Genomic DNA, 23007 nt, shown 5'->3' with positions numbered 1-23007 from the left:
ATCATTCATGAAGAAATTAAAAAAAATCCAAATTTTGTTTCAAAAACTTTCATACAAACGTTGCAAAGATTTTAAAATAAAGAGGATTCTCCGGAGGAAAATGATTTCATAATCAAGGAGCAAAATGTGTTCAACATGTTACTTGGATATACAACCCAATTATATTACTTGGATATACAAAAAGCAAAATTGGTAATAGTACGTTACGTGATTTCTGAGACTAGCCAATGGCATAATGCGCTAGAACAAATACCATGCTCCTGACTTTGGTCTAAAATCCTCTCAACTTTTCCCCGCATTTATCGCAGCTTGCACAAAGTCCTCGCACCGCCCAACCCCGCCAGGTAAAACATCAGCCAGAACGCCAATAATATCAAATGCTTCCTGCAAATCAGTTGCGGAATTCATCTCATCAAGCCATGAAATCAATTCCTTGGAGAACCCCACCATTTCTTTCACATTTAATAGTCGTTCCTTCATTATCACTTCCCAAGGTTCCAAACTTCCATTTTCATCTTCCTCTTCTGATCCCATAGGAGTTCCTTGTGCTTTAACAGATGCCACATTTGATGATTTTTTGACCTTGAAGAAGTGCTGAAGCTGCTCAATCAAACCTGTATAAACAAGCATGGGTCGAACAATAGACAATAGCTCATCAGAATCCCCAGTTTCTGTTGCAGGGCTTCTGCTGGTACTTCCTGACTCTATTCTAACCATGCCAGTTGAAGTGGATGATGCCCTAGTCGTTGATCGGCCATAAGTGTGTTGCATGTATGCATGGTATATTCCTCGCTGCAGGAAAGAACGACGGTGTTGCAACCATGACTCGTAGGACTCTGAAAGAAGTGAATTCACCATCATAAATTGGACAGTTTCTTCAGTTCCGGCAGCTGGCTGTGTTACAGGAGTCAAAGGTTTAGAATCCAACGAGGATGAAGTTATATATGATGATACAGTCTTGGCCATGCTACGACGTTGAGTTGGGCTTCCCTGTTCAAGAAGGTGACAAGCCATTTGGATCATGAAAGGTAGGAAGCGGGAGTTGCTCTCCCTTCCACCACCTCTACTTTCTAAACTGAATGATGCCCCTGTTGCAAATCGAGCTAGCATCTATAGCAAAGGATGTGCAGAGACGTAAGGTATATATAAATGATTTCTCAAAATAAGTATTAATGTAAAATAAGAATAGAAAATGCCAATGAGAATGGTTCCTTACCAGAACAATGTCCCAAGTCAAGAGCCGGAGCCGGCTACCATCAGCACGTCCAAGAGCATTGAGGTTATCCCAGTATTGGTCCACATAGCGAATATATTGAGCCAATGGGACAGATGGACCTCTAACAGGGAATAAGGAATTGCATAGTGATTCATTGTTTCTGAGGGTAGCACCCTCCCACTCTTTTTTAGGATTCCTCAGAGCAGCATCTGCTCTTTTGGCTTCCTGATGGCATTGGAAATGAATGATATTGAAATAACTGACTGTGGTGTAAACACACTCCGCACCCCCACGGGCACTTCCTGAAGTGCCAACACCCAGATTCACTCGCTTGCTGAAAGAGTAAACGCCCAGCAAGTCAGTAGGCCTCAAACTATATCCCTCTCGGCATACCATGCATGCCAACCCATCTTCCTCCTCTTCTACATCTTCCAAACCTTCCAGGATTGGCCGAGCAACAACAATTCTCTCACCACCATCTGAAGCCAGTTCTCGTCGCATTCCAAGTACCTTCATGGTTACCAGAAAACAACATTAAAATAATAATAATAAAATTTTACAACTAATTTTTCTTTTTTTTTTTAAAAAAAGCAAGCATATGATACATTCAATTCATTTTCTTAATGCACTAAGAAACATGCACATGAATTTGATGCCCAAAAAGATTGATTGATAAGAGGAAAAGATGTGGTCTAACTCCCAAAAAAAAAAAAAAAAATGTGAAATGGATCAACTACTTAAAACAAGAATTACCTGAAGCAACTCCTCTCTCTTCCTCAGAGCACGACGCCTCATTTCATCTCTAGTGGCATGGCGCAACTCACGCACTTTCTCCTCCAAGAACCCATCTCCTTTCCCCTCCTTATTAGATAGCATGTCTAGTAAGTTCTCAGCTCTAGCGCCAATCTCATTTTCTCCAGGGACGCCTTCCAGAGCATGGAGCAGTGGTAAGATCCCTCCCTCGTCAATACACCTTTGCGTGGCTAAGTGCCCCATTGACAATCCCCTCAGCATAGATAATATATTTGGGACAGATGGCAGTTTCAAACCTGATGCCCATTCTTTTCTAGATTTGAACCCAGCCTGCCTTGCAACTGCAAAACTCTCTCTTAAATGTCTGACGGCAACATCCGTGATACCTTTCTCCAGAATGATGTCCTTCAATCGCTCTCCACAGGAACTTGTCTTTAGTGATTCAGATACCCTAACAAAATTTTCCACAGTAAACCTCTGCTCAGCTGCTTTCTGAGCAATGTTCTCATCTTTGGGGTTGGCTTGATGTTGTTCCTGCAACAGGTCAAATTCCCCCCAATCTTGCAAGTATGGGTTGAAGTGCTGAATGAGTGCTTCCATTGCAGCAGGTTCACCATATGTCAGATAAGGCAAGATTCTTGCAACCATCTCAGTGTTCCTCTGTTGTTTGTTGGACTTTTTTAGGCCTGAAGGGTGACACAACCTTTCGAGGAACATGAGAACGATTTTTTTGGCCTGTTCCCCTGTACCAGTCTCCTCACTAGTGACAGTAAGAGCACTCTGTGTGATGCTAATATTATGACTCTCATTTGCCTCCAACGTCAAGCTCTCAACTATCAAAAGAATGCCTTCAGCTGGCTCCATGGCATCCACAGAGAAGGCACGCCTTGCCGTTTCCAGAAGAAGACCTAAAGCTCCGAGCCTTAACAAGGCCCTTCTATTCTCTCGTATCTTGCAGCAATGCATAAGGAGATTAAGAACTGCAACCAACTGCTCCTGGTTGGACTTGAAATCATCTCGCAATCGCTGCACATTTTAAATCAAAGTCACAATGTCTGTAAAATTGTAGCAATAGACTTCTTTTGCAAAACTCAAAAGGGAGAAAAAGGACAGAGAGAGAAAAGGAATGCTGATTCAACATTGTTAATTTCATTTCAGTTAATTGATGTAGATTAAAACTTGAGAAGAATAAGGAAAAAACATTAGTTATATGGCAGATATATGGTTTTTCATTAAAGATCCCATTCTAGAATGAATGCAACGTCAAACAAAAAGATTGAACCATTCAAGAAAGCGAACTCATAACAAAGATACGGCATGAAAAAGTAACTCACCTGGATCATGCCTAACAGAATTTCAAGCCCACCATACTCTCGAACTGCTCCTGCAATTGCAAACTCAACTTCTGGATCTTGTGATTCCTCCCTGTCTTCCTCCAATTCTTTAATCATAGGCTCCGTAGCTTCACCATCTAATCCCTATCAATTGTCCACCAAAAAAATAAAAGTTCAATAATAATATCCCAAAAGAATTACAAATAATAATGATCCATCTCTTATAGACAACACAATCCAAACTTCCATGCTGAGTGCTGACCATCCAAAGAAAAAGGGGAAAAATAATTTTAAGGAAAGCACAAGTACATGAGGGAAAGTAAAAGGAAGTGATTAAGGAAAGAACTAGTCATATCAAGTACATCAGCAGTCTGTCAGCATTTAAAGAAGTTCCAAACACCACATCAGCAAAACCAATGACGGAAATGAACCCCACAAAAGAAACATGTGAATTGGGCAAAGCTCAATATAGAAATATCACGAGAAAACAATAATCAACCCGTATTGCTAAAATTTTGTCATTAATTCAGACCACATTTTTTATCAACAAATAAACTCAGATGCATTACCAACCTGAAGCCTGTATGTCACTGTCATAGGGGGGCAATCTCTTGCTGATGCTGTGCCACTTGAGGATAACAATGTAGAATTAGCCAATGCATTTGAAGCTTGAGTATTTGACTTCTTCCAGACTTGCTCATAAACTTGAGCAATGCTCAAATCAAGAGAGATGATATTCCCAGCTACCAGCAACTCCATTCCATAGTCATCTTCAAGAAGCCCTAGCAAATCCAATTGATGGCAAATTTTATTCTTAACATCACGCATCAGTGGACCAATCTCAGCACTGGAATAAGGATTTTTAGTCATTGATCCCCTAATAAATTCTTCCTGCGTGTGTGCCTTATTCAGAACCAATAAATATACAGATTCTGGTTTTGATGGGCAGATTAAATTGCAAAGCTGCTCTAAGATAAACTGCACAAACAGAGAAATTCAATTTCAAATTAGCAGTTAGAAAAGCAGTAATTTCTGATCTATAAACTTAAAAATGAAGTTAACTGGGGAGTTATTTTGTTGAAATTGCCTATCGCTAAGCAATCTAAACTAAGGTATATTAAAAAACTGAACAATCAAGACAGCTACTCTTTGAAATAAACAAAGAATTACTTTTCCAACAATCAAAATACTCAATGTGACCGGGAGATACCTCTCCCACTTCACAAACTTTAAAAAAATTTTAACTAAGTGAGAAAGCATGGAAATGATTTTTAATACTAGAATTATAACCATGTCCATAAACAAAGTTATAAAAATTAACATTATGCAAAGTTATAAAAGTCCTGCATATCATGACTCAAATAAACAATGTAGAGCATTAGGAAATTTCCAATACCAAACAAGTTCGTCCTTTTCTCTCCTCCCCATGGATTTGTAGACCACAAATACAGGCTCGGATAAATTGTCTTTTATTTTCACTGCTTTCGAGCAGAAGACTGTCTAAAAGATCATTTAGAAGGCGATTGCAATCACTGATCAACTTTGTCTTTTGTACTACTAAGCCACGAATGACAATAAGAGCCTCAAGGATATCCGACAGCAAATTGTCTCGCATAAATCTGGCATCAAGATCAAATTAGTTGAAAATATAAAGAGGGGAAAATTAAATCACCAACTCGAACTATTAATCTATGACTGATACCTGGCTCTGATGTTGTGAACCTCCAAAAATTTGCCAAGGAGTTCAATAAGCTTGTGAAGAATGAAACCCTGTGATATGTCAATATGCAAGCTCCTCTCTAGAGACGCAATGTTAGTCACTTCTTGGGTAATCAGTTTACAGATTGCAGTTAGACATCCATGCACAGTCAAAAAAAGACGAGAATCTTCTGAATCTATCATCTTGAACAGCAATTCAAAGTATTCTGCTGCACTTTCACCAGCGGCAAGGGTTGAAGGCAGCAAAGCCATCAGTAAGTTTAACAACCGAAACCGCCTTGATGAACTCTGGGCACAAAGTAAACTAATCAGCATGCACATCTCTGACCTGATAGACTGCGAGCAAGCACTCAAAACAAGTTCTGTCACCCAGGACCCCAGCTCAAATGTGGACAAATCACCCTTAAACGTCTTACAAGCACGACGCCTCCATCTAAGAGCATATTTGAGAGCAATGTATTCATTTCTCTGAGGCCGAGATCTCTGACCAGCCCCTTTGATTGCTTGGGACACTTTGTACTGCCTTCTAACAAAATCAAGGTATGATGCTCCCTTCTCCCACTCAGAATAACTCAATAATTGAATATCTTGAGTCCTATGAGAAGCATCCCAATTTTTTTCCAAGGGTTCTGATGTTGGCTTGCTGCTACTGACAACTCCACTCAATGGTCCTGAGTTGCTTTCATCCTTTGGCAACATTACAGGAGCAGATTTGCCAACACCCTGATCTTTATCTACTGTATCAGGTTTTGGAGGAGTACATGCCTGAGATATGATTCTCAGACAGGGGAGAATAATATGCTCAGCTATTGCAGGATGTTTGGCACCCAATTTAATGGATGAAAATAACAACTGGAAAACAACACGTAATCTAGATTCCCAGAACTCATCAGCCAAGGAACAAACTTCTGAAAGCAGTAACAACTCCTCCCGAGTGGCAACAGCAATGTCCATGGAACGATGATGCTCAAGGCAGTAGATGACTTTCTTCTGTATTAAACTGTTCAACTCAGTTACTGCATTTATATCTCCTTCAGAGAAAGCACAAAGTACTGCCCTAGCTTGTACACGAGCTGTTTTTGGACCTTGATGAATGTTATTTTCAAACAACTCAGATAAGATGCCAGCTGCTACGAGTTGTTTCTTTGAATTTGGATGCTTTGACAGCACCTGTAACATCTCCAAACACTGTATCACAAATGTGGTTGCACAGCCATAGCAATTATTTGGAGACCTGGAAACCACAAATCTGGATGCAGCAATAGCATCATCTGAATGTTTCTGGTGCAAATAACTCATCAAAACCCGACGAAGGCCCTGCAGCGTCTGAACACTTTTGCTGACAGAATCAAAGGCAGCTTTGCACTTTTCACCATATAACACACCTAGAAGGGCAATCTTACGATTTATCTTACATGAAGGTCCAGGGAGAGAAACCATCATTTGCTGGACTGAGTCCTTCTGTTGTGAATCCATTTCATTCTCACCAATGCTTGATACAATCTTAAGAAGAGGCTTTTTAAAACCCAAAAGTTGCTGGTATCTCCTGTGTGCATTTTCTGATTCTGATTCTATGGCAGCCAGACCTCTCTTCATATCATCATCACTCTCCATGTTATCAAATGTAAAACTAGGCTTTGCCATAAAGTTGAACTCAAACCGGCCATATTTGCTGTACCCACACTCATTGCATAGAAAAGAATCTAAATTTTCGTAATTTATGTTGCGACATTGCCTGCACTGATATGCATTCTCATGGCAATTGCCGCAAATTCCATGCCTATCAGTGACAGGTCGACTACACCGTGGGCATTGCAACGGTTCAAGAGATAAAGCCTGAAGATTTTCATAGAAGGAATCAAGCTCAATCATGAAGTTACAAGCAGTGATTGGAATAGGAAACTCCACTTTTAGCTCTGTTTGATTGAAAGCAAGATGGCAACTCTTCGCACGCTTCCACAAGGACCAATTATTTTTCAACTCTGATAAGTCAGCTACAGGTCGATTGTTGTAGTAAAGGTTTAAGACTTTCACAGATTTAGACTTGCGTGCATCATGAACATTCATAGTCACAGTCTGGATTGTGTAACTTCCAGTGCATTTCACAAGGATGCGGTTGTCAGTAAACTTAGTCTCAGACTTCAGGCTTTCTAGCTTCATCTTACTATAAGGTACCTCAGGAGAACTGCAGGCAACACAAGGTTCACTCTCAAGATAGTAACCATCAAACTCTACAAGACCACTCAAAGTATTGTATATACGAGAATTGGGATGATTAGCAATAAGCTCATTTTGTGAATGCAGTGTCTCAAAGATGCACCTAATTACATCAGGGGTCAAGCAACGATCCACGAGTTCAGTGCTCTGCTGCTTTGAACTATTATCTGGGACTTTCCCCAGTAACCAAGTGACTAGTTCAGTGAACTCAACAATATTCTGACCATACATAGGTAGGCTTTTCACTTTCTGCAAGAAAGCCACTAACAATGTTTCCTTGAATGAAAGCTTCCCATGATGCCATGCCCCATAAAGAACACATTTAGCTTCTGTGCGCACAGAGCTAGAATTCCATTCCAGTAAAAAGCAGTCAACAAATTGCCTCAGAACATCACCACCATTGTCGGTAAATATATCTACTGCTGCCTCCATATCCAAATAAGACTTCTCCAGTCCAGATTCAGATCCATCTTCACCTTTCTTCTTCTTCTTTGAATCCTGAGATTGTGCCCCTGATTTGTTTGAACTTGTTCCAGAATCCCCCACCTCAACTTTTTGCAAGGAGTGGGTCATATCCTTTCCCGAATAGAAAGCCAGATTTAGAAGTTTGAGAGTCTGGACCACAGATTCTTCACCAAAATAAAATACCCCATTCATCAGGAATGGTAAAACATCCCCATGCCTCAAACAGTATTTCTGCCAATTTCTAGGCCGTGCAGCAGCCACCTCAGCCATTGTAGACAAGCACTTCACTATCTTCACACTTCTCTCATATGGAACAGGATTTTGAAGGCCACCAGATTTATTTATGTGCTTGTAAAGTTTCTTCATTTCAGTAGAGAACTGCCACGAATCTCGGACACTATAATAGTGAGTTTTACTTCCACAAACATGCAGAAAAAGTCTCCTCGCATATCTTCTTACAAATGTTGTCTGAGGATTATTGATGTAACTGCAGAGGACATCCTGATATCCGTCTAATTTCAAATCCTTACCAGAGGATATCTTGTAGACCTTTTCTTTCTCCCCAGTCTTGTCTTGCTTTTCTGGTCTAACCAAAGTATAGACTAGTCGAAAAGCATTCTCCAATAATAGCCTATGATAGTCCAAAAAAATATCAGTTCGATGGGCTTTTGCATACGAATCTGAAAAAAACGGAGAGAAATTACCCGCAGGTAAATCTCTCCTAACTGTTAATAGAGCTCCACATCCAGAACCAGAACTCAAACCATGTGTGTTTTCAATATTAGCAGTAGGGGACTTGAAAACATTGACAAGCTGCTGCAGAATATCCATCAGGTAGTTAACAAAAGCTTGGTTCCTAAGATAATTGCATGCTCGAAGCAGCTGGGACGTAAAGTCATTTTTCTCTTGACCATCTGAAGAAAACTGAGAAGCAACTGAAGTGACCTGAATAGTGTTCTTATCATGTGAGTCTGCGTTTCCACTTGATTTAGGAATAGAACCATCACTGCCAGGCTGGTGCCAATTTCGAAGCATCAAAGTGAAAAACATAAAAACAAGGATAGCAACTTCCCCAAAAGAAGAGCGAGCTTTGGCTACAAAAGGTTTATTAAGATCAATCTCATCCAAAAACCACCGGATCAGTTTCTCCAAGTCCAAGGCCTCAGGCTTGGAGCTGTCTATAAAAGGTCCGCCCACTGCAGAGGACAGTCTATACAACAATTGCATGATAGGGATGGCACGAACACCAGAGGTTGTTCCCATCCATCCTTTCAGCTGTTCAAGAAGTTCTAAGAGAAGCAGTGAATTCACAGCTCGTTTTGAAGCAGAAATAGAGACAGTATCAGTCACCGAGGCAGAAAACTCTCCAGATTCATTGGGCTCCAGGACATGAATTGAAGGAGCAGAGTTCTGCATGCTAACATCTGCTGCGATAGGCATCAAGTTCGAATCATTTCCATCGTCAGTGGAGAAGTGCATTTCATTGCCTTCTCCTCCTAATGATTCCACCTCAATTGGAATAGCTGTCATGGGATGATCTCTAGAATGGGGTGGAGGAAGCCGATCGGCATCTAAAACTTGATAGCAAGCCTCACATAAGTCAAAATCAGGACAAATAGTACAATGCCACCTTCGCCTGAGTATAGGAACAGTGGAGCATCCATCACAACAATATTGAACAGAGGATGTGATTGAATCTTCTTCAATCATGACCTGTGTATTTCCACCAGCTGCCTCAGAAGGCCCGGAAGAAGAAACAGCAGCATCCACAGCATCATCTGTTGCTAGCATTGTCTGCTTCGGGAATGGAACCTGGAGCAATCTTGAGGATATAGCAAGGCTGAAAAGGAAAAGGAGGTGCAAATTAGCTGATATAAAACCAAAATACCACACACATGCACAAAATGGGGCAACTAATACCTGCTGGAAGTTTGAACAGCCTCATTGCGAGAGAAAAGAAGTTTCTTTAATAATACAACAGCAGGAGCAACAGAGCATCCTGCTGTGTCCTTCCCATGTAAAGCCAGGCATTCAGCATAACAATAAATAAGCTCCACAGAGGATATAACAATATTGTTCATAGTTTGGGTGTCAGGCTGCTCAAACTCCAAAATTCCCCATAGAACTTGCATGAGTCCATCCACCACACCTGAACCTGTATTAAAAATGAGCAAGGCAATAGCGGTGTCGGTAACTTAAAAAAAGAGCAAAATAAGCAGGCAGTGTGTGCACATATTTGTGAAATCACGTGTTCACAATATTTGATAACTATTCATTGAACAACTCCATCCCCTTCCTTCCCCTCCCCAAAAGGAAGGATAAGAAAGAGAATGAGAGGATGTTTTCTTCCCTTGGGGAGGAAAACAATAGTCAGTTCTCTGGTAAGAACAAGAACAGGATTCTTTTTTCTGTGCCCCACAATTTCTAAGATCACTAATGCAAGGTTATCAAAATTTCTTTTTTAACCAGAATCAGTGGACAGTTCGAAAAATTGAATCAAAGAACCATAAGCACAACTTCACAAACATATTGCACAACTCATCCATTTCACAGGGTGATTAAAAATACAATCCATATCATTTCTAGTAATATTTGCTCACTCATCCTAGCCTAATAGACCAAGTTCACAACATCAAACATAACAGAAAATATACCGACTAAAATTATGAACTAGAAACATTCATTAGAAAGAAAGAAAAAATTGTTTAATTTGGAATCCCTAATTCCATTGAAACGCGTTGTTTTTTGGGTGATGCCTTTTGGCCCTTATATGGGTTTTCTAGTGCAGAAATAAGCCCACTGATCCAATATAAAATCAGGCCATTTAAATCAATTTTAGCACCAGTATAGAATCTATCTGATTTTCACGTTTTCATGATTTTGTATACGAGTGGACATGTTTTTCCATATTGAAATTGTAAGCTTCTGTGATTTTACAAGTTGAATATGCAATTTTATAACATTGTTTTGTGTATATCTGTCTGTGCAACCAATGCAGAATACCATTTGTCTCCAGGAAAATCGCTAAATTAGAACGGCGGTGCAATGCAATCTTAGACACGGCACGCATCTGAGCAGTAAACTCTTCAACCATCCACCCTCCTGTAGTTCCACCAGCTCCTAGCCTTGAAGATAACATAGAGGTTGATTTCACCACTCCGTGAAGTCGCAAAGTATCTTTAACCTAAACAAAAGAACTCTAATTAGTGACTGAAATTCACATGGATCTGCTCACACAGTTACTTGCAGAAGTACATTCAAGCACACAGTTAAAGAAGGGGTGATGCATTACTGTGCTATCTAAAATTATTTTGCAGATAGTACCTGGTAATATCTATCTTTCTTGGGGAAAACAGACTGCAAGACACGGCTAGCAGCAGCCTGTAACAAGGGCTCTCTGTCACTTTCAAATATTGTTTCGAAAAGTGGTTTACACTTCAGTTCACTTGGCTCCATCTTTACGTCATCTTCCTGGGTCCTGCACAATGAATATAACCTGGATAGAAGCTTGAGACCATCTGCTACTACCTGCTCCTGAATATCAGCCTGCACTGATTGGCACTTTTTCCCAGAACCTCCAAGCAATGAATTGGAACCAAGCACACGAGCTTCCATATCCAAAATTGCATCCATCTTCTCCTTCCATCCAAATTCATCTTTAGCTCGACCATATACTTCAAGACAGTCAATTCTGGGCAGTGCAGTGCCATTGAATGTAGGCCCCACAGAGATAACAAATTCTTCATCAGCAAGGAGTGATTCAGCTACAGTAAATGGAATATCGTACCAGGAACGCATGCCCTCATCTAACTTAATCACCCTCTGGAAAATGGTAATATCAGTAGGTATATGGTTTGCGGATGTGTTACCCACATGCACACGAAAACCAACCATGACAGTATCAGGATTGGAGTTGGAGATAGATATCTGGAAAACACAATAACGCAAACAAAAAATAAAAAAAAAATTACAATAAAGAACTCTGATTATTCCATATAGAACTACAAGAAGCAATATTTTTTAGATAACAAGAAAATATTTTCCATGGACTTCATTTTTTTTGCACTTTCTCTCTTTGACATGCACAGAAATTATACAAACAATATGTGTGTATATATATATATATAGAGAGAGAGAGAGAGACAGAGAGAGACTTGATAGTACAAAATCAAGAAAAGAATTAAGTCAATCATAAGCATTCACAAATACTAGAAAAAACAAAATTTATTTTATAAATTTAAAAACACAGCAGTCGTGACATTATTGCAGACTTGGTTATGAACAGAGCAGAATAGATACAAAGGATTCATACCCCAACTAGTTTGAAATTAAGGCTTAGTTGTTATTTAGGCATTTAGCATACACCAAGATTAGATGGCCGGCAATGTTACTTCAAAGTCCAAATTTCTAACAATAACCTCTGACATGTTCGACAATTACAAGGATGATTATAACCACTGTAAAATAATTACAACAACTGTGACCAGAAACAAACATACATCTATTGTTTATCCTGGGAAAACTAAACGATTTTAACTTTTGACCGCCACCTGAGAGACCCTGGTTGTCTGAAGCATTATTGCTAAAAGGGAGTCATGCCTTTAAATGATGCTAATGAGGCTATTACTAGTGCTCATCAGTACCAAGGCATGATAATTCATTCTCCATATCCACAACAGGATAAATGAATCTTCCAACACAAATGTGTATTGTATATGTGAGGCATTATTTAAAAATGAACAATCCAATGAAGACCATAACACACACACACAGAGATAGAGAATTGACAAACTAAGACAGCTAGAAGAATCCAAAAAAGCAATACCTTGAAGCCTGAAGGGCTAGGGCTTTCTAAAAAGCCATCTTCTAATGCCAAGCTCTGTTTTGCAGCTTCAGAATCGCCATTTCTGATGGCATCACCGCCCAGTTTCACATCTGCAGTGATGCAAACAGTTTTCTCAAAGAAATCAAGTGGGAATTCCGGTTTTATTCCGGCGTAAGCTTTATTACTGAGGATGCCAGAACCCAGTTTTTTAACTTTCTCAGCAGCCAAACTTGCACAAGCATCAGATCCAGTAGGAACATGTGAGTATATCTGGAGGCTCCCATCATCATATAAAAAAAGACAGTGGACCTTGTCTTTGGACAGAGGCTTGTAAGCAGTTAACCCAACTAAATGCGAAGTCGAGCTTACAGCATGCTTCATGCACTGTGCCTGTAGTTCTTGAGGCCCCATGGAAACAGCAAGTGCAGCATTTGATTTGACACTGGAGAAGCAAACAAACAATCCACTGCCCATAAGCAACTCTCTCCATCGATGCAGACCTGCTGACCGCATCTTGCCATCTTGTTCCTCCTCATATACAAAAGACATCTCAGTTAGAGATGTTGCCTCAGGACTTAGTCGACCCATCAAAGTAGTGCCATCCTGATAGGATATGAAAAGTAATTTGTACGTGGAGGAGAAATACAAAGATGAGCCCTTTGCATTGATTTCTCTGTCCTGAATCTGAATAATTTCCTTCAATGGGGTGGCCCCAACATTACCCTCCACAGACAATTCTAACCTGAACAAGCTCCCTTGCTCAGAAAGAACAAGAAGAAACATTCTACCCTGGGAAGCCATAAGAAGTGTTGCATCAACAATTGTGTCTTCCTGCAATGTGAAGTAGTGCAGAGGGCTGATGTTGTCCTGCGATAGGTCGTATATCTTGATAAACCTGTTTGTCACAACCATTAACTTAACCTGAGAACCTGGAACCCAATCAATCCGTCTTATGTATGCACCTTCCAGAGCAAGTTCAATGGCAAGACGATCAGTCACTTCACCACGGGGATTTAAAGTAAGGACCTGACAATCTTCATACCCTGCTATGGCAAGATAATTCTCAATGACTGAATTGAAAGCAAGATGTACAATCTCAAAGCGAACAACATTTCTTGAGAGAGGCTTAACATTAGTCTTGTCTGCTGTTACTGGTGCTATGGTGGCTTGTCCAATTAATTGCCCAACATCAAATATAGCGACTTTGTCTCCTTCTCCAACAGCTAGTCGACCTCGATTACTGACACTGAGCAAAGATTTGACAAGAGAACCAGTAGCCAAATGTGATCTAAGCTCCTTGGCATTTGGATAGTCAGCCTTTATTTTCAGGTCCAACGACCCACCTTTATATGCCTTCTTCAACTGTAATAGCTCAACACCATAAGAAAGCACCTTGTCCTTGCCCAGGTTTATTTTCTTATCTTTGGAAAGATTAGATTCTCTTTTGCTCGTTATGGAAGGCAGCAGTGAAGAGCAAAGCTGAAGCACCTGACCCTCTACATCAAGTTCTTTAAGCAATAATGTGACCCCATCTTGAAGCTCTCTCGGAATCAATAACCTAGGTGAGTTATCTATATCTGAACACAAATCCTCATCCTGATCAGAATCACTCTGAGGCAACTGATCTGCATCCTCTGTGAACTGCAAAAAGGACGGGAAATTATTAGCACTACGCGTGGATGTAGTGTCACTTCCAGTGAATTTTCGAGGCTTCAAGCATTGGCAATTGCTTCCTCTAACACCACCAGCTCCACAGTCACAAAAAAAACGACTTGACCGAGAATAAACAACACGGTGACCCCGATGACAAACTTTTGCACACACAGAACAACAACCTTTTGATACTGTCAGATCACAAGTATAACAAAAGTACCAATGTTGTTCCATAAAATTGCTTCCACTGGATGTAAATGTGCAAACTTTTGAGGCAAGGGCCCTTTCACTATTGGTATCTTCCTCCTCATCCTTATCCATGCTAGCTACCTCACCATCAGATGTTCCATCATCCTCATCTTCATCCACAGATGTAGCATCACATTCAAGTGCTGTGGATCTCCCTTCTTGATTAGCAGAAAGAACCACAGGGTCAGAACTCTTCCTCGACCCTATTGGCTTTAGAGGAACAGCACCTGAGCCAAAACAACTGCCAGATAAAGACTTCCCTGAGAACTTGTCCAAAGTGTTCTTATAGGACCCGCAATCACTGGAGACATTTCCAAGAAAACCGAAGAGAAATTTCAGACCTGGAAGCAGACGCTCATCCCCAGCCAGCTTTTCCATCAACATCACAGTCCTTGTCAGAAGCAACTTAATTAAATGTTCCCCTCTAGAAAGTTGAACAACAAAATGGAAGTATGACTTGGCAATATGAACATCAAATTGCAAAAATGCAGTTTCAAGTGAAGCAAGCACAGCTTCAAACAAATGATGGTTTAGCTCTGTTGATTGCAACTCAAAAGGTGAGGATACAAGAGACAAAACAAAACTCATAGTTGTTTCTCTGAGAGAGACAGAATTAACCTTGGCATCGCTGGCCCCACTTGAAGCCTCCACTACACAACCTAAAAGCCGTTTCTCCAACCATCTAGACAGGCTAAGTGTATCCATTTCAAAAAAACTTTCCTGTATCTTCTTTCTGATATATGCAGAAAATTCTCCTGATAAGAGATCAACCAAGAAATTTAGCACCTTTCCATTGACCAGCTCAGAGGAACAATTATTCAGAGAACCAATTAGAACTAACAAATCACCACGTTGCAACCCACAGAAGTCCTTGACAGGTTCAGATACATCTTCTGCGCCAAGATAAAATTTGAATATTGCAGATTTCGATGGATCTTTTCTGAGGTTATCTGCAGTATCAATGGTCTTTGTGATTACCCATTCAAGCATACTGCTATCACGATCTTCACTGGCATTGATTTGTCTTAAAAACCCTTCCATGTGTTTTAGCAGAAATAGTTCAGTATAATCTGACAGTTCAAACTCAGCACTCAAGTTTCTAACAATAGATTCACATTCTCCGTGAATACTTTCAAAGATTCGATCAAATTTGATGATCATCACTGAATTCAGAATCTGGCAAAGTACCTCTTTCTCCCAGAAAATATTTTCTCTCATATCACCTAGTTTGAATAAGCTATCCAGAACAAAAATTACCTGTCTTATGCTAAGAATACAAGACAGAAGGATTGCACTTGGAGTTTCAAGATGAGAGGGAAAACCATGCAACATACATTCCCAGAACATTTTACGTAGAACACTAGGAGCCCTTTTCTCAACCATAGCATCCCAATTTGATAATAGGTCAGGAAGAGACTCCATGTGGTAAGAACCGACGCCACTTTTCTTGAGGAACTCATCCTTGAGGGATTTGTCAAAACTGGAGTGCTTTAGAAGTAATAGAGGTGAAAACCTTTTAGCATTATACTGGCCTCCATCAACGGTAGCAAGGAAAGCCTTTTGATATGCCAAGGAGTACCTGTTCAACAAGGATGATAGCATCTTCAACAGTAATGAAATTTGACCAGCCTCAATTAAGCTCGAAATCATGTCTTGTGCAACTGTGATGTATATGTTGTCCCTAGCTGTGCTGTCAATCCTGTATGGACTCACTCCAGGGACTCTTTTCTTAATGCAGTACTGTGAGATGCCAACTTTAAATATGGAAAGCACCAAAGACAACCAAAATCCACTCCTCAAGAAATCCCAGCCAAATTCCTGAACATCTTCTGACATCGCAGGAGAAGACAACTGCTGTAGCACATGAATCATAGAATCTCGAAGGTTCGTCGCCTTATCAATATCATCACAGTGGGCTACAAGTAAGTGGCTGATGTGAAAAAAATATATCATATTAGATATGTCCAGGGACTGATGGTTCAGTGTAGAGTGCATGCTAGGAACATCCAAACAAAGCAAGAATATATATCTTTCAACTATAAGGTCTTCTACTGCTGTAGCTTTCTTACCTTTCCAGAACCCCAGAATCCATGTAAAGGTTTCGCAAATATCATTCCAACTCAGGCCCAAGGATTCAATGGCCAATTCATCTCTGAAAAGGGAGGGAGGAAGAGCTGAAATGTCAATTAGTTGATTAATCAATGCACTAATAGAAGGCTCTGTTTCAATCCATGCACCAAACACATTTTTTACAGCAATAGATGCCCAAGATAACATCTGATCATTTACAACATTCGAACCAGAAATCGGAGCTTCCCTGAACTTCGACCTCAAATCTAGAAACAGAAATGAAGGATAACTATGTGGATAAAACATCATATGGCGAAGTAGTAAGATCAATCTTGAGACTAGTAAAGCCCAACATGATAATTGTGCAGTAGAAGAACCAGCAGATGGGACAAAAATTGTCCGGAGGGAAGAAAATATTAAGTTTGCTAGTTTTGCCTTCTCTCCATCTGATGATAAATGGAACGCCATAAGAAGAATCTCTATGTGAAACAATGATGGAAGTGTGCCCACAAATTCTCTAACTGTAGGACACTTTGAGAAAACAGCCTTTGCCTTGTCAACAATGAAACCAACAAATCCTTCATACAATTTTTCTCTCAACCGGCTACCAGACAAACCCGACCTTGAAAAAAGAGTGCGAGATAGCAAGGTTAGAGTCTGATGATTGTAAACAAAAGAATCATTTTCAACATTCAGAATTTGCTCAACAAGGTACTCTTCAAGGCTATCAGATAAAGCATGGCCAGTAAGAAGGTTGTGCAACAGCTCAAAGCAAAGCTCATGGCCAGGCCCAATCTTTCCCTCATCATGTGAAATAGCAAAGCTATCAGAAGACTTATCTTCTGAATAGCATCCCTGAGAATTAAGTATAGAAAGCAATATATCAATATGGTTCTCCTTCAGCCTTTTGCAGCCATCCTCGTAGAGAGAAGGAGACCAATCATGAGAGAAGACACATTCTTTCAGAAAATTCAATAATTCAGTGGCAGCTTGCATTGGCATGTTGCAATTGCTCGAACAAGAATTGACAATAACTGGCGGCTGCTCACATCCATCACTAGATCCCACTGATCGACCACCTTCAGAGAACAGGTTGCCAAAGAGGGCATCATCCTCATGGAAAACTGCATTTTCCACCTCTGGAGGGAAATTAGTTTTTGAACAACTAGAATGTGATCTCTCCACATTTGGCCTTAATTTTACCCCTTCATAGTGAAGGAAAAAAATAAGATGCATCAGATTGTCCATCCACTGAGTTGAAGGGGCAAATATAATTTTCAATAAGTCCTCAATTTTAAACCTTTTAAGCAAGGGAACCTTCTCAGAATGTACAACGCATGATGGGTAATCGTTCAGCAAATCAGTAGAGCTGCCAATAATATCTGTATCAAAGCCCTTCAAATCAAGAGACCGGTATGTTGGCTTCTTGAGATCCTGAATGAGTTTCAAGATGTAAAGAACAGACTGAGGGAAATATACCAGTGGAGGCTTGACGTTAGCAGCAGACTTGTTGTACCTCCAAAGAGAAGAGTCCAAGTTGTCTAATACTGAAGCAACTATACATGCTTGTATATTCTGAAATACATTGCTGTTGCAGAAAACAACTTGGACAAGAAGAAGAAACTCTTCCAACAGTGACAATATAAGACTCTCTGAACTACCCTCAATAGAAGCATGGTTATTTGCAAAATCGAAGCCAATCCTAAACAAGCCTACTAACACACCAGCACACAAAGCAACTTCTTGTAACAATGAGACATCATACCCAACATATGGAAAATCCTTCATCAGATTCCTGAGTAACTTCAAAATCCTCAAACCAAATGAAAACCTCCAGCAAAAATCTGGACCTGCCATTTTCCCATCATACAAAGATGACAAGTCAAGTAGCTCTTTGAAGCATAATATTAGACGACGAACACAATCCACATGGACAACAGCCCAGTGCTGAATCAGAAAAATCAAATTGTTCAAATCTTGGTTGGGACCACTGAATCCAAGAGCCTGCCACTCAGGCTGAATGCATTCTGATGCTAATGTAATCTGTAGTTGATCCACTGGTTTCTCTCCCTTTGAACAATCTGCACCTTCAACCAACAGAAAAAAGAGTTTGAAAGCATATGATCAACACAACATTCACCCATCAAAAACACACACACACAAACACACATATAAAGAAATGGAAGAGTTCAAAGAGTACACAATACCTTGAAGACCACATTTCATGTGGCATTCCAACTCGGTACTACAAGAATCATCTGAAGCCTTTGGCAACAGTTCTAGAAGGCTATCTACAGAGGAAGATTGAGATGGAACAGATACTTTATCAATTCCATCAACCAATGCCAACTCCATAAGTAGTAGCACATTACCCTAAGAAAAATATTACCAATATGTATCAGTAATGCTAAGATTAGAACTAAGAAATATCCAAAACAATGCACTCCACATAAGGTTGTGTAATTTTCAGAGATTTTGGAACAGAAAAAAAATAAGAGACAAGCCGTCGATCAACTTGCTGTCGAACATTTATTTTGGACTAGAAAATTTTGGGAAAAAAGAAGTTCGACATATTTTTATTTTTATTATTATGAGAATTAATATAGCAGCTTCTATGCAACAATAAGTAGCAGAATCGGACAGACAGTAATGCATGAAGTTCTCTCCTATTGGCAGCACAATCAGATTAAATGTAACATTAAAAGGCACTTGTGTAGACTAATATCTGGCCATGTAAACATGGCACAGAAGATCAATAAGATGTGAACCCAGAGGAATATGTGCTAGAGACCAATATATTCTAGAGAAAAATAATCAAATAAAGGCATATTTTCAAAACAATATGGAACAGAATCTGTATTCCAAACAAGCTACCTGTGACAATTCATCAATTTTCGAACGTAAATCCAAAGTGAAGATAACACAGAAAAACAAAATGATGAGCAATAGATTATCTTCAAAAAACTAAACCACCACATATTAAAAGTATTAAATGTATTCAATAGCATATATACATGCATGTATAAGTGGTTCAATCGCCAATGGACACAGCTATAAGCACTTAGTCTCTCGTTAAGTTCTGGGATTGGGGTTATGAGAAAAGGCTTATTATGTAGTTTATTGATGGACCAAAATAAATAAATATATGCATGCACATCACAAACTCTTAACCATGAGCTCTTCTTACACCCCGTTAGAGTTAAGCGGGTGCTCAAATTGGTGATACCTTGAAATCTCTAAGACTTAACCAAATCTTTCTTTTTTCATTTCCAATAGTCTCTTAAACAACCTATTAGAAGGTTAGGATATATATATATACACAACACATACATAATCTACGTAAGATAGTCCAGGTGTCAGTATCACAATAAAATCTATACCCACTAGTCATTGTATCACAATTAAACCCCACATTTCCTCTACATCTCTTTCCTTCTTCATATTATTCCTTTTCTTTAACATTCTCCAGCTTTGCCTCTTGTTTCCATTCCTTGTCAGTCTATAAATTCAAAAACAAAATTCATTGTCTGGGTATATTTTTTTTTTTTCTTTTTCATTCTTAGTAGGCACTCAGTTGTCAGTAATAACTTGGATCATATTTCTTGTGAATGATAAAGATAGGAGTTTATAGGCAGGTTTTCCAAGGTATTACCTCAATGATGAGTTTGTTTCATAGTGATTGATTTACATCGTAATGAATATGAGCAAATGATGGTGTTTCAGTTTAATTTCAATCTTTTGTAGAGTCCCATTGCCATGAATACTAAAGGATATTAGGTCAGTTCTTTTTTCCTTTCAACCTTTTTTGGATTCAAATTTTTTGACAGGCAGTTCCTTTTTTTTTTTTCAGAAGCTGGTAGTCAAGCCTTCTGTAGTGCTGAGACAGATAAAATACTGTTTGAGGAGTTCCTCTAGCAATTACAAATTAATTTCGATGATGGTTATTTGTGGGTCTAATACAAATATTTTGGGGGGTTAAATTGGTGATGGTATACAATGTTAGTGGCGATGGTTGATGAGCATTGACCAAAGCAGGCATCCTTAGCCTTCAGTCTCCCAGTTGAGCTTTATAATAAAAGGTAATGCCACAAGAATTACATCAGCAAACTAGCTGTGCTATCACATAGATGATGTACATAAAATATACTGATTCTGTAATGGACCCAAAATCATACACTTGATAAATCATGAGAATGTAATGCAATCAATCATAGAAGTACAGGCCTTATTTCACTGTACTAGGCATATATGCATGCATATTTCCAAGCATTACTATTATCAAAGTCAACCAACATTACAAATGGCCTTGAAGAACCTATTAAATTTCAACTTTCTTAAAACATCTAGAAGATTGTATTCCTTTTCAATAGAATTTATTGAACTTCAAATATCTTAAGGTTATAGAGTGTTGTCAACTCTCCCATTTAATATAAATTCATGCTTTCAAAAACTTCATCCACCCAACTTTCAAAAACTAACAATGAACTTTCCGCGGGGGCATTCAGTGGCTGCTTCCCCGAACTACCAGTACCAGGCAACTTTAACTTTTCACAGCACTAACTCCAATAAACAAAAATGGAAAGAAATATTGACAGAACACAAACTCTGCATGTAACTTATCAAAAGGAATAATAAAAGTGAATAAACCAAGCATTTCAACTGCTATTACTGAAGTTATAATGTGATAAACTATGACAGTTTTTATAACAACACATCCCTCAGTTTCACGTTTGATTATTTCATTCTTAAAAGTAATTCGTAACAAATTTAATTACACTATAGCAAAGAAAAATTACCAATGCATTTTGGTGCACGTAAAAGAGACAACAACAATAACAAACAGGATGATTTTGTTTTTCATTACAGAGAACTTTTTGCCTTTAAAATTGATTTTTTGTTTTCCAATCAAGTATTGCCCTTTCATTTTTACAGTATCAAATGGCCAATGGAAAAAGAAAAAGTCCGAAAAAAACAGAGCATTCAACCAATCAACACAACTAACAGCTTAACAATTATAAATAATTTGAATGAGCATTTACCGAGTACAAGTTATTTCAAATACAAAAAATGACACCAAATTTATCCTTGTAAGTACCATATGTGAATAGTGCACTAAATTGAACACTTGCTTGTGGTTGTTCAGGTAATTAAGTCCGAAGCAAAACTATCTGAGACAATCAGTTCTACAATTTTTCAGGACAGGGACAAACTTAGACCTTAGAAGAACTGAAGCCTTATCACTTTGTTTCAGTGGATTACTAGACCTCAAATTACATATTTCTAGGATTGAGCTTTAACAGGGAGATTATTTTTCATTTACATATTAATTATTTGCAAAACAAATAAACATGCAAAACAATTGTACTTTCTTCAGAAAGAGAGAGAGGATATATCAATTACATCATATTCAAAGTACTACTTATTCTACCACACAGGAAGAGCAACGCTGCCTAACTAATTCTATCAATAAAATAATTATTCAATGTAGAGATATGAAATTGTTTGCAAAATATCTAACATCCAGGATTTATCCAATAGTATCCTACATGTCACTTTTTCACATATCTTTCAATTCGAAGTAGAATCAGAAAAAATACAACTACTACAACACTTAAATACAATCACTGTGTTCATATAGATTAAAAATTAAGTAGAGAATACAAATAAAAAAAAAAAAAAAAAAAACCAGAAGCCACAAACCTGCGTGCTCAAGTCATCACTGGTAAGCTCTGACTTCTCCAAATAACAAACTGCAAACTCCAACAACTGCTCCACCACAGCAACAACTACGGGCTCCGTTTGCTCCACTGTTCATGCAATCACAAAATGAGCAACTCGAAAACCAAACAAAAACAGAGAAGCAATAGCTAAAAGACACAAATGATATACAATCAAATAAGAAAAACAACCCGATAGAGATCTGGAAGCAGAAACAATGGCTAGACCGAGAGAAATGAGAGATTGAATCTGCGAATCAGTCCATGATTCGAACCCTAACTTGTAGTTCTTATTTGTACTAGAATCATGATCACCATCAGCAGCTTCGATCGTGGAAACGCTTCGTTTTATGATCAGATAAAAGAGCTGGAGGCCTTGCTTGATTGAATTATCAGAGCGAAGTCTGAGAAAGAGATCGCTGGAAGAGAGTTTCTCTTCGCAGAGAGATTGGTGGAGTTTGGCCAAGTGGTCAGCCATTAGGGAGGGAAAATTGTTAGAGATCAGTGCTGCTGCATTAGAAATTTCAGGAAAGAGGGAGAGAGATGTTTTGGGCTTGTAATTTTAGTTAGAGAAGAAGAAATAGAAAGGAAAATGGATAATAAGTAAGCGGGGTAAGCGGGGATTTATAAGGGGGAGCAGCGGGTAAAGGCGGTGGATTTCTTTGTGTGCAAGTGAAAGTGAAAGTGGAAAGTGAAAGTGATTCTCTCAAGAGGATTTCTCTTTCCCAGTGTAATTTGAGATAATAAAAATAATATTCTTTAGTATAATAATGATGCGAGTTAAATTTG

At 39.0% G+C, this 23007-nt stretch overlaps 1 protein-coding gene across 3 annotated transcripts; it reads right to left on the bottom strand.

Annotated features, from left to right (window-relative positions):
- Positions 1-69: 69 nt before the first annotated feature.
- On the bottom strand, positions 70-22818 carry BIG (auxin transport protein (BIG)). Of its 3 annotated transcripts, none has more exons than XM_012232721.4 (14): positions 22411-22818; positions 22202-22308; positions 18709-18874; positions 12530-18588; positions 11029-11631; positions 10708-10888; positions 9625-9859; positions 5006-9544; positions 4700-4922; positions 3877-4281; positions 3304-3447; positions 1970-2995; positions 1217-1726; positions 70-1110 (listed from the first exon to the last, which is right to left on the bottom strand). In XM_012232721.4, exons 1-14 carry the CDS (start codon positions 22694-22696, stop codon positions 283-285), a joined length of 15312 nt encoding a protein of 5103 aa, XP_012088111.1. In that variant the 5' UTR covers positions 22697-22818; the 3' UTR covers positions 70-282. The 3 variants fall into 3 exon arrangements, with proteins under 3 accessions (XP_012088111.1, XP_020540053.1, XP_020540052.1); XM_020684394.3 differs by having other exon boundaries at positions 11029-11526; XM_020684393.3 differs by having other exon boundaries at positions 12530-18582.
- Positions 22819-23007: the final 189 nt, after the last annotated feature.

The sequence above is a fragment of the Jatropha curcas genome, chromosome 4 (genome assembly GCF_041381405.1).
Source record: "Jatropha curcas cultivar XTBG-Jc1 chromosome 4, XTBG_Jcur_1.0, whole genome shotgun sequence".
Taxonomy (NCBI): Eukaryota; Viridiplantae; Streptophyta; class Magnoliopsida; order Malpighiales; family Euphorbiaceae; genus Jatropha; species Jatropha curcas.
Note: the sequence above shows the minus strand (reverse complement) of the source record. Positions and strands in the feature narration are given on the sequence as shown.

Bases quoted from the DNA above. Each gene is read 5' to 3' on its own strand.
- BIG (XM_012232721.4), bottom strand. From the start codon at position 22,696: ATGGCTGACCACTTGGCCAAACTCCACCAATCTCTCTGCGAAGAGAAA. The intron at 22,309-22,410 runs GTTGTTTTTCTT...TTGCATGAACAG, and splicing joins TGCTTCCAGATCTCTATCGG to TGGAGCAAACGGAGCCCGTA. The intron at 11,632-12,529 runs GTATTGCTTTTT...TGTGTTTTCCAG, and splicing joins CTAGCCCTTCAGGCTTCAAG to ATATCTATCTCCAACTCCAA.